Source organism: Harpia harpyja, chromosome 2, assembly GCF_026419915.1.
Source record: "Harpia harpyja isolate bHarHar1 chromosome 2, bHarHar1 primary haplotype, whole genome shotgun sequence".
Lineage (NCBI taxonomy): Eukaryota > Metazoa > Chordata > Aves > Accipitriformes > Accipitridae > Harpia > Harpia harpyja.
The window spans coordinates 90,175,430-90,186,579 of record NC_068941.1 but is presented as its reverse complement, the minus strand read 5'-3'; the positions used below and the strand labels follow the sequence as shown (position 1 = coordinate 90,186,579).

The 11,150-nt window shown below is 64.1% G+C and overlaps 1 protein-coding gene across 2 annotated transcripts; it reads left to right on the top strand.

Annotated features, from left to right (window-relative positions):
- Window positions 1-6,515: 6,515 nt before the first annotated feature.
- SPEF1 (sperm flagellar 1) lies at window positions 6,516-10,503 on the top strand. 2 transcript variants are annotated; one of them, XM_052811348.1, is made up of 7 exons: window positions 6,516-6,648; window positions 6,800-6,911; window positions 7,094-7,250; window positions 8,068-8,116; window positions 8,383-8,446; window positions 8,716-8,827; window positions 10,032-10,503. In XM_052811348.1, the coding sequence occupies exons 1-7, from the start codon at window positions 6,540-6,542 to the stop codon at window positions 10,137-10,139; spliced, it is 711 nt and encodes a 236-aa protein (XP_052667308.1). In that variant the 5' UTR covers window positions 6,516-6,539; the 3' UTR covers window positions 10,140-10,503. The 2 variants fall into 2 exon arrangements, with proteins under 2 accessions (XP_052667308.1, XP_052667299.1); XM_052811339.1 differs by having other exon boundaries at window positions 8,068-8,125.
- Window positions 10,504-11,150: the final 647 nt, after the last annotated feature.

The following is an 11,150-nucleotide window of genomic DNA, read 5'->3' as shown; positions in this document are numbered from 1 at the left end:
CCCCCTTCGTCCCGGCTTTCCTCCGCGGAGCCGAGCCGAGCCGCGCCGGGGTCCGCTCGAAGGGAACCAGCCAGGCGCGCGCCTGCCACCGCCCCTATTTATATTCGAAAAATAACAGGGGAGCGGCGGGGCGGCAGCCAATGGGGCGGGGAGGGGCGGGGCCGGGACGGCCAGGGGGCGGGGCCACGGCGCCGGGGGGCGGGGCCACGGCGTGGGCGGAGCGGGGGGGCCATGGATGGGGGGGCGCATGGAGGGGTGCATGGCTGGGGGGGACATGGCTGGGGGGACACACGGAGGGGTGCATGGCTGGGGGGGACATGGCTGGGGGGACACACGGAGGGGTGCGTGGCTGGGGGGGACATGGCTGGGGGGACACACAGAAGGGTGCATGGCTGGGGGGGACATGGCTGGGGACACACACAGAAGGGTGCATGGCTGGGGGGGACATGGCTGGGGGGACACACGGAGGGGTGCATGGCTGGGGGGGACATGGCTGGGGGGACACACAGAAGGGTGCATGGCTGGGGGGGACATGGCTGGGGGGACACATGGAGGGGTGCATGGCTGGGGGGGACATGGCTGGGGGGACACACAGAAGGGTGCATGGCTGGGGGGGACATGGCTGGGGGGACACACAGAAGGGTGCATGGCTGGGGGGGACATGGCTGGGGGGACATAGCTGGGAGTGACATGGAGAGGGGCATGTGCGGGGGGGGATACGGGGGGGTGCATGGTGGGGCGCACAGCTGGGGCGGGTGAGCGGTGGGTGTACGAGGGCGGACACGGATGGGTGTCTGTGAGCGATGGTGCAGCCCTGGGGGGGTCCCAGTGTTCGGACACGGGCCCCTCCTGGCCCCCCCCCCCCCAGCCCCCAACCGCAGGCCAGCTCCCAGGCCCGGAGCGGGTGCTGGGGGGGGTGCTGGAGGGTGCTGGGCTCAGCCACAGTGCGAGCTGGGGTCAGACTGGGGGCCAGCCCCACGTTGGGAAGGGAAGGGGGCCACGCTGCCCCCCAGCCCCAGGGAACAAGCCGGAAAGTCAGAACACCCCCATCCCACCCAGACCGGCTCCCCAGCCCGCAGGGACCACCGCTGCCCCCCCCCCCGCACGGCTGCCCCTCGCCCCGCTGTCCCCCTGGGGGTCCCACCCGGGTGCCCCCCCCCCCGGCTCCTCCCGGCTTAGACATCCACCGGTGCCAAAGCCACGTGCCACCGGGCCACGGTGCTGCCCAAAACCCAAACCTGCTGCCCTGTCCCCCCAGCCCGCCCCCCCACCCTGCCCGCCTGTCTGTCTGGGGAGGGCGGCCGGCCAGACCCCCGCCCGGGGAGGGGGTCTCCAGCGCGGCGGCCGGGGGCTTTCTGATGGCAAACCGGGCAGGAATGCGCTGGACGGCGGCGGCCTGGGTGGCCGTCCCGGTCTGTCATCCATTGTCCCCGGCCCCATTCTTTCCTTTCAGAGGGGGAAAGAAAAGAGGAGGGGGTGGCCGGGGTGGAGACCCCCTCTCCAGCCGGGGCAGGGGCAGGCGAGGGGGCAGCTCTCCCGGCTGGGGGGTGTTCGGCCCAACCGACACCCCCATAACGGCCAGATCCTGCTCTCCCGGAGCCCGTGCGAGGCATGGGGGTCCCGCAGCCCCCCCTCCCCAGGGATGCCAGGCAGGTCCCAGCGCAGCAGCGGGGCTGGGGGTCCCCGGGGTGTGGGGAGCAGGGCTGCAGCACCCCAGGGTGCCCCAGGGAGGAGGAGAGGTGGCCCCGCGGTGGTGGTGGGGGGCTCCCTGGCCCCCAGCACTCCTGGGTGGCTGCGGGACATTATCCCTGGCCACCAAGGGCTTTAATTGCTTCCAGCCACACGTGGCTGAGCCGGGGGGCCGAGGGGGGACCCAGCTGCGGTGGCTGCCCCGAGCCCGCGCTGGGGGGCCTCGGGGAGGGAAGGGGGGGGGGTCTCCGGCCAGCTTATGGGGCTCTGCAAGCGGCTGCGCTGTCGGGGAAGGGGCCACATGCTTAGCTCTCCCCCCCCCACCCCCAAACAGGGAGTTTTGGGGAGCGGGGCTGCAAGCAGGAGAGGGGAATGGGGGCCTCCCAGGGGGGGCTGCAGAGCCCCTTGCCCACAGCAGGACCCCCACAAAGCCCTGTCTGCTCCTCTCCGTGGTGGGATGCAGGCCCCCCCAGAGCCCCCCACCTCCGCAGGGTGCTGCTGCCTGCCCCGGTGCAGGGGCTCCGGGCTGGAGCCGGGGCTCAGTGTGGGGGGGCTTCAGGGGCTGGAGGAGGCTGGCTCGCTTTAATGGCCGCACAGCAAGAGCTGCCATAAAGATTACTCTAATTAACGAGGACGGGGTGAGGGGCTGTTTGCAGTGCCAGGGCTGGGTTGGTGGTGGTGGTGGGGGGTGTCCCCCTGCCCCACAGCCCCATGATGTCCCACCCCACTGGATGGCTGTGGGTGTCCCACCACCTCGCTGAGCCCCTCACCCAGTCTGGGCTGCCCCAGGAGGGGACCCTCACCTGGGGGACGAGCTCCCCCCCACCGTTCAGGAAATAATCCCACAGCATCCCCTTTTCCCTCTGGTTTCCCTCCCAGCCTGGGTGTTCTGGGCAGGGATTTGCACCAAAAATGCCGACATCTTCCACAAGAGCTTTCGCCTGGCCACGGAAAACCTGTTTTCTGCTCCAAGAGGCTTTCATGGCAAAGCATGCCCATCCAGCTGGTTTTTTCCAAATTCTTTATAGCCGTGGCTGGTTGTTCGCAGGGGGAGCTTACTGCTGTGCACGGGGTGGCTGCGGCAGGACCCCGGTGCTCTCGGTGCTGGCACCGGGAATGGGATGATGCAGGGAAGCGGGAAGCAGGAGCCTTTTATGGGTGCTGGGTGCTCGGCACTGGCCCCAGGGGATCTGTGGGGCAGGGCTGGCCTCAGCCCCACACGTGGCGTGGCGTGGCGTGGCGGCAGGGGATGCAGGAGGACGGGACCAGCGTCTGGCTCCGTCCCTGCCGGTGCCCGGCGGTTGAGGGATGGAGGGGTCCCCGGGGTCCAGCTCATGGGCAGCACACACACCGACATGGCCGGTGTCACCGCGGGCACTGCGAAGCCACCGGCTTGGAAATGTGGCATCTCTTGGTGGGGACCGTGGCCACACAACAGTGCAGGTGGTGAGCGGGGGGGGGTGGTGACCCTCCTCCCAAGCCACGGAGTGTGTGGGGCTCTGGAGCACCTTAGCACCAAAATACAGGATTTGAGGGATTTTAAAGACTGCAGATGTTGGCGAGCGGGAGGAACACAGGAGGAGGAGGGTGGCAGCGAGATGCCGAGGGGCCGGCAGTGACGGTGACACGCGACATGGCTCTGCCGGCACAGCCGGGACCCGTGGCCGTGGTGGAGGCTCTGGGCGAGGCTGCAATTTTGGGAGCTGTGGCCAGAGGTTCCTGGGGCTCCTGGAGCAAAACCTCCCCACCTCGAAGCATCCTTGACGGTGGCGGGGAGGAAGTTGTGGGGGGGGGCGGCAAAAGGGCGTCTCCGTCCCCCCCTTCCTGTTTTGCTGCTTTTTGCTCCGTGCACCCAGGGGAGGCTGCGGCTGCCACCCACTCCTGCGACTCGGGGCCCCGGGGACGGCGGCTGCTGCGATGAGCCCTGCCCTGCCACGTCGAGGGGGTTTCTGGTTCAACACGCTGAATTTGGTTCTGATTTGGCCAAAAATAAACCCTTTTAGTCTGCTTTTGTCTGCAGCGAGAAGCAAACCAGGAGTGAAACCCTGTTGGCCCCCCCCCCCTTTTGCAGCTGCTGTGGCCAGAAGAGGGACAGGGTGGGGAAACTGAGGCACGCATCCTGCAGGACTGCTGGCGGCAGAGCCGGGGCTCCTGGGTCCAGGCCCTGCCGTGGTGAGGGAGCAGCAGGGACCGAGCAGGCGTCAGCGGCAGATAAACCACCCCACCGATGAGAGCCGTCCCCGTGCTGTCCTCGTCCCACCTCGCTGGGGACCGAGCCACAGATGGGGCTTATCGGCATCCCCAGCGTCTCGCTCAGCCCCAGTATCGCTGCCCCCAGCGCCGTAATCTGCCCATTCCTGCCTGTGTGCCCGGGCGGCGGAGCAGCCCCACGGGGTGCCCGAGCCGCGGCACCGACCCTGCACCTCCCGGCTTGGCTCGTGCCGCGCTTTCAGCCGGCAGCGCTGCTTGGCTTCGTCAGGCGGGAGCCCGCAGCGTGGTCGCCTGGGAGGCAGCCAGGCTCATGGGCTACTGCCAGGGCGACTGTGATGCCGGTGTCCCGGGGAGTCCTCGCTGCCCACCCACAAACGTGGCTGGTTCTACTGGTACCCCTGTACCAGCCAGGGAGACGTGGCTGTGCCAACGGTATTTGGGGGAAGTGTCTGTCCCAGCTGAGGTGTCCATCCCAGAGAAGTGTCCATCCCAGCTAAGATGTCCATCCCAGCCATGGTGGTGTTGCAAATATTCTGGTAAAGAAATCAAAATTTAATCACATAAAAGAGTTTGGTTTGATTAAGAAGTAGAAAATTGTGAAGCATAGGTATGGCAGTGTTAAGTTTGAAATGTAGTCATAGGAACTTAGGAACTTTAGAAAATGTACTATGTGTAACCATAAGAATTCAAGTATTGTCTAAAATCAGTTAACCACAGAAACTTTGACAAAGATTTGTTGATTTGTAGTGTTTTGTTTTAGGAAACTAAGGAAACCATTACGGACACCAGTTTGCTGCTTGGAAACCCCTTACCCTTCCCACCTCAATCTAATTATCGAGGATTCTAATCAGTAGAGTTAAGTGAGATTAATTAATGATTGTTTTAACATAAGAATATTAATAAGATGGTGTGACTGAAGGACCAATTATTAGAAAGGTTACATTTAAGAATAGACATAGTATGCATTTTTATGTAAATTAATATAGATGATGGGGAGAATCGTACTGCGCAGAATCACCTAAGAGAGGTCAAGAAGCGGACAAGTGAGGAAGACTATGGAAGACCACCAGAGGGCTTCTGAAGACCACCAGAGACCTTCACTGCGCCTGCGTGAAGAGACATTTACATATGCTAATGATTTATCGGAAAGTTAATGATTATGTATAACATTTTCTAGAAATTTAGTGAATATGTATAACAGGTGTGTATTTAACCTGCACAGTTAGACTAGACAGGTGCACACGATAGGTGGAGCGATCCCCCGCGTGCCCAGCGCTGCAATAAAGGAGTGCCTGCTTCTTAAATTCTCATTGCTGTTAAGGAGTTTTATTCCGGATTTTGGTAACAGTGTCCATCCCAGTTATGGTGTCCATCCCAGCTAAGGTATCTGTCCCAGCTAAGATGTCCATCCCAGCTGTGGTGTCCATCCCAGTAAGATGTCCGTCCCAGCTAAGATGTCCGTCCCAGCTAAGATGTCCATCCCAGCTGTGGTGTCCATCCCAGCTAAGGTATCTGTCCCAGCTAAGATGTCCATCCCAGCTGTGGTGTCCATCCCAGTAAGGTGTCTGTCCCAGCTGTGGTGTCCATCCCAGTAAGATGTCCATCCCAGCTAAGATGTCCATCCCAGCTGTGGTGTCCATCCCAGTAAGATGTCTGTCCCAGCTAAGATGTCCATCCCAGCTGTGGTGTCCATCCCAGTAAGGTGTCTGTCCCAGCTGTGGTGTCCATCCCAGTAAGATGTCCATCCCAGCTAAGATGTCCATCCCAGCTGTGGTGTCCATCCCAGTAAGATGTCTGTCCCAGCTAAGATGTCCATCCCAGCTGTGGTGTCCATCCCAGTAAGGTGTCCGTCCCAGCTAAGATGTCCATCCCAGCTGTGGTGTCCATCCCAGTAAGATGTCCGTCCCAGCTAAGATGTCCATCCCAGCTGTGGTGTCCATCCCAGTAAGATGTCCGTCCCAGCTGTGGTGTCCATCCCAGCCATGGTGTCCACCCCCGGGACGTGCCCCCCCGGCAGCTGCCCCCCAGGTGGGGCGGCAGGCCTCGGGCCCAGGCTCGGGGTGCCCATTGCCAAGAGCAACATCCCGAGCCGGTTTTAGCCCGGGATCACTGGGAGCCGGAGCCGCCCGCCACATCGGGGTCCACCACGGCCCATCTTGGGCTCCCCCTCCCCGCACCTTCCCAGAGCGGGGACCCCCCCTTGCTGGGGACCTGGCACCTCCTGGGTGCCAGGCGCCCCCCCCCCAGCCTCCCCCACTGCTTGTTGCCCCCCCTTGACCTGGTCCTGGCCCCCCCAGAGCCTCCCCCCTTGCTCAAGGCCCCCCCCCCCCGTGTTCCTGGGCCCCCCATTGCTCACAGGATCCCTCAACCCGCTCCTGCACCCCCTAGACCCCCTCCCCTCCAGCTCAGACCCCCCCCAGACCCCCCTTGCCTAGAACCCCCAGCCCTCTCCCTTCTTCAGAGCCCCCCCAGACCCCCCGTCCCCCCTTGCCCAGGACCCCCGGTCCTCCGCCATTGCCCACAGCGGCCGCCCCCCGGCCGCCCGTTGCTAGGCGACGGCCGCGCGCTCCCGGCATGCCCCGCGGGGCCGTTGCCATGGCGGCGGGACGCGGCGCGGCCCGGGGAGGGCGGGAGGCCGCATGGCGGGCGGCGGAGCGGCGGGCGATCTGCGGGGTCTTTACCGCTGGTTGGACGCCGTGCCGCTCTCCCGGCCACGCAGGAACATCGCCCGGGATTTCAGCGACGGGGGTGGGACGGGGGGGCCCGGGGGGACGGGGACGGGGGGGGCCGGGCCTGCGGCTGGGCCTAGGCCGGAGTGGCCACCGGGCCTTGCGGGCCCGGGGCAGGGGGTCCCGGGGTGCCCGCCGCCCCCAGCCCCTCTCCACCTCTCCTTCCCCAGTGCTGGCAGCCGAGGTGGTGAAGTTCTTCTTTCCCGCCATGGTGCAGCTGCACAGCTACGTGCCCGCCAGCTCCACGCCGCAGAAGCTCGCCAACTGGGGCCATCTCAATAGGTAGCGGGGCGAGCGGCCCCCCTGTTCCCTCCCTCCTGTTCCCCCCCCCCCCCCGCTGTACAGAGTGTCCCTGTTTGTCCTGGCTGGGGACCTGGCCAGCTGGGACACAGCTAAGGGTGCTGCAGGCAGCGGGGGTGCCTGCCTGCCTGCCCTCCTGGGTGCTCATTTGACTCCTCTTTTAGGAAAGTGCTGAGTAAGCTGAACTTCTCCATCCCGGGTGACATGATCCGGCAGGTCGTGCAGTGCCGGCCGGGCACGGTGGAGCAGGTGCTGCTCGTGCTGCAGCAAAAGATCGAGGAGAAGCAGCAACAGAGCAAGGCGGTGTCTGGCCCAGGCCAGGTCAGCGGGGCCTGGGGGAAGGGGGGCACCCGGTGTGCCGTGTCTTGCTTGTAGGTGCCATGTGCCACGGGCTGGAGGGCAATGAGGGCGAGTGGCCACCCCACAGAGAGGTCAGTGTAATCAGGGCACAGCCAGGGGAGCCGGGCTGAGCTCTAGACATCCTTGTGGGTGTCACTATCCCATCTCATCACAAGGATTCCGCTGCCATCTCCCTGTCTGCAGCTCCATGGGGAAGTGCGGTGGGGTGTTCACAGGCAGGGGAGCCCCTCGCGTGGGCAGAGCCGGGGTAGGAGCGCCCCACCGGGAGCGATGCAGGCGGCACGGCCGCAGATGGCAGCCGTGCGCTGTCATGGGAAGTGCTGCGGTCCTGCTCACTCTGCAGCCTTGACTTGGCCCGGGCTGTCTCTGCCAGTGACTCTGGTGCTCAGGTCAGAGGAGGAATTCGCTAGGGGAAGGGCTGTGGCCCTGAAGCAGACAGGAATTCAGGCAGATGGATCCCAGCCCTGCCTTCGGGCTGTAACGCCGGCACAGTAGGCACCGCAGCCACGCTGGGAACACCCTGCTCTGAACTGGTCTCTCCCACTGCTGTGGGAGCAAACCCCCCACCCCAGTGTTCCCCAGGGCCTCGAGCCCCAGCACCGCTCAGAGAGGGGTGGCACGAGCAGCGGGGCAGGCTGGGGTACCTATCCCCCCTTCTCCTGACACTGGGGCCTGGCCAGGCCCCCTGCCTGCACAGGGGCTGTTTGTGGGCTCACCCACAGGGCAACCCACTGCTCACAGCCAGGCGTGACGGGTGTTTTCCTGCCTCTCCGTGCAGGAGCCGGGCGTACGGGCAGCGCTAGAAGATATCAGCTACCTGGAGACGGGTAGGGCCGGTGCGTGGGACATTGGGAAGGAGGGTCCCATCCTGGCCGTGCTATGGGCTACCCGGGTCCAGACCCCAAACTGTGACCTTGGAGGGGGGGCATACACAGCCCTGCCTCGTGCTGGGGCACCCAAATAACGAGCCTGGCCAGCCCTGGGGGGATAGGAGACACTGCTGGAAGGGTGCGTCCCCATGGTGGTGGTGGTGGTGGTGGTGGGGCAACAGAGCTGTTTGGGCAGATCATGTGCTAACTGCTGTGTTTTGCAGGCTACTCAAAGGCAAAGAGCAGTGTGGGAGGAGGCTATGCCCAGGAGTCTCCCAGAGCTGCGGGGTAAGGGCTGCTGGTGCTGTGCAGGGACACCGCAGGCATGTGCTGGGTGCTGGTGAGGTGCCCCTCCTGGGGGCTTCTCGAGGGAAGAGGCTTTGGGGGTCCCCACGGGGGTCAGGCGAGCCCAGTGCCGCAGAGGCAGTGGTGTGTGGGGCAGGATGTGGAGGAGCTGGGCATGTGCTTGAGCCCCGTGGCCTGTACGGCTCCATGGGCTGTGAGCATTGCTCCAGGAGGGGTCAGTTATTGTCCCGGCATTTCCTTTCCTGGTCCAGGGTGAAGAAGAGCTGCCATGGCTGTGCCCAGGCTCCCCCGGGGGACGCCGCCATCCGCCTGCAGCTGGCAGAGAGGGAGCAGGCCCTGCTCCTGGCGCAGGAGACCATCCAGGTGAGCCCACCCTCCATCACCCCAGCCAAGCGCTGTCCCTGTGGCGGCACCGAGGCAGGGACAGCCTCCCTTTGCCTCCCCAACTGTCCTGCGACAGTGGTGTACACGACAGCCCAAACGGGCATTTGCTCGGTGCCATCAACCTCCTGGGCTGCTCCTGTCACTGTACCCAGGCTCTGGTGGCACCCTCGGGCATGGGCCAGCCTGGCACTGGCTTTGCCGTGGTCCAGCTGGCCAACGTCTGGCTTGGACGCTCCTCTGGCTGCTCCCGGACAGGGCCGGGCTTCTAAAAGGTCTGGTCAAACCAGGCTAGAAAGGCAGCAATGCCTCAGCCTGGCCTGGAGACGCGGTTCTGTCCCTGCAGCAGCAGGTGTTTTTCTGGCATTTATTGGGTAAAAGCCCTTGTAAAGCCTCAGCCTGCAGATCTCCCTGCGGGGTGAACAGCTTTCTCTTTCAATCCTTCCTGCCTGGGCGTGCCCTCAATCTCTGTGGCACGCACCCACATCAGTCACATCAATCCGTGATTCCCAAAATGTTCCCGTTCCTCATCCTTTCTGGTCTGTCTTCCAGCCCGCAGTAATGAGGGTGATGCAGAACGGGCATGGCAGCTGCACAGACCCTCTGCTCGTGGCTTGCTGTGGCCCCTGGACCACCCTCGGGGCTGCAGACCAGGCTCCGGACATCCCTTATTCGCCCCTGGGCAGTGGGTGATTTTTGAAACGGAGCTTCATTCAGCACTGAGCCAGGGCAGTGGCTCTGTCTTGTCTAAAACCAGGGCTTTTCCACTGGAAAACATCTCCTAAGACATAAAATTTTGAAAGAGGGGAAGGAATGCTGTGGGGCATCTTAGATGGGAAGAGCTGTCACCAGGTCCTGGTGGGGAGCTGGGACTCCTGGGTCATGTTTTGCGGGAGTGTGAACTTGAGGCGGGTTGTTGTAGGAGCTGGAATTGGGACCCCAAATCTGGCAGTGGTGCTCACCTGCCTCAGCTTCCCTTGTGGTTAAAGGTGGCTGATGCCGCTCAGTGACCCCAGCAGCCACATCAGCCCGGCCCCGAGTTCCCTGTCCCCCCGTCCCCCTCGTCCTCGCTGATGGCTGTCAGGCAAGCCCCGGCCCCCCCCCCCCATGGAGCCTGTCTGGGGTGGATGGATGTGCTTCCCGCTCCCCGAAACCAAACTGAGGGGGTGTTGGGGTCTCTGCTCAGATCCTGCAGCTGAAGGTGGGGAGGCTGGAGCAGCTGCTGCACCTCAAGAATGTGAGGATAGACGACCTCAGCCGGCGTCTGCAGGAAGCCCAGTGCCAACAGCGGTGAGCGGACCCTCGCCCACCTGGCAGCCCCTTGCCCGGGGCCGCCCCCCCCGCTGCCTGCCCCACCTCTCCCACCCGTGGGATCTCCTGCTGACCTGGAAGAGCCATCCCAGTGCCTCCCAGTTGCCCCAGTTCCCAGGACAGACTCTCAAGGACAAAAGCCAGAGGTGGCAAAGGCAGATGCAGAAGCAGGGACCTCCGTGCCCACCTCCTGGTCCCCCCGCCATGCCTGCCGGCAGGCAGCAAGGTAGCGGCATCGCTACCACATGGGTTTCGCTCAGCCCTCCAGCCATCGCCCGCCGACAGCAGCGGTTCCTCCTTCCTTTGTCTTGCACGTGGGTAATTAAAAAGCGGGGTCATCACTCGGAGACCTCCCTTCGAGGCTGAGTCGCTGCCGGGGTCCCGCCTGCCCCAGCCTGGGGGTATTTATTTATTTCCCAGCTGATCCAGCATTGAGGGGCTGTCAGCAGCGTGGGGACGCCACTTGGCTGCCCCGGGCTGGGGAGACGTGCGCTGGCGGAGGCTGAGATTTAATCCCTTACCCAAAGCTGTTTGTTTTTGTAATCTCTGAGAAAATCCGTGCTTCGGCACACAGACCTGCTCATGGGTCTGGCACTGACCACGTGGGCAACCCAGCGTGGGGTGGGGGTACCTGGTAGTACGCCCCGCTCCTCCACCTGCCCTTGGCTGGTCCTGGGGCCGTCCCCACCGGTGGGGAGATGCCTGGGGGTGGCTCTGGCCGCAGCCTTCACTGAACTGGAGTCACCTGCGGCCTTTTTTAGGGTCAAACACGGTTGTTTTTTCCAACGCAAGGCCGAGCCATGCGCGGTGTCACGCGTTCCGGAGGCGAGGACGCGGCTGGGGCTCCAGCAGCTCCCTGGGAACGAAGCCCCCGGCTTTTTAAGCGTTCTGGCATCTGGAGGCCACAGGAAGAGGGTTTTTTTGGGGGGGGGGGCAGATTAGCCCCTGGGGTGTGCCGTGTCCCCTGTCCCTGCCTGTGAGATCCAGCCCTGCC

Excerpts from the sequence above, each read along its gene's own strand:
- SPEF1 (XM_052811339.1), top strand. The coding sequence starts at position 6,540 with ATGGCGGGCGGCGGAGCGGCGGGCGATCTGCGGGGTCTTTACCGCTGG. Across the intron at positions 6,912-7,093 it reads AACTGGGGCCATCTCAATAG|GAAAGTGCTGAGTAAGCTGA; the intron begins GTAGCGGGGCGA and ends CTCCTCTTTTAG. Across the intron at positions 7,251-8,067 it reads CGGTGTCTGGCCCAGGCCAG|GAGCCGGGCGTACGGGCAGC; the intron begins GTCAGCGGGGCC and ends CTCTCCGTGCAG.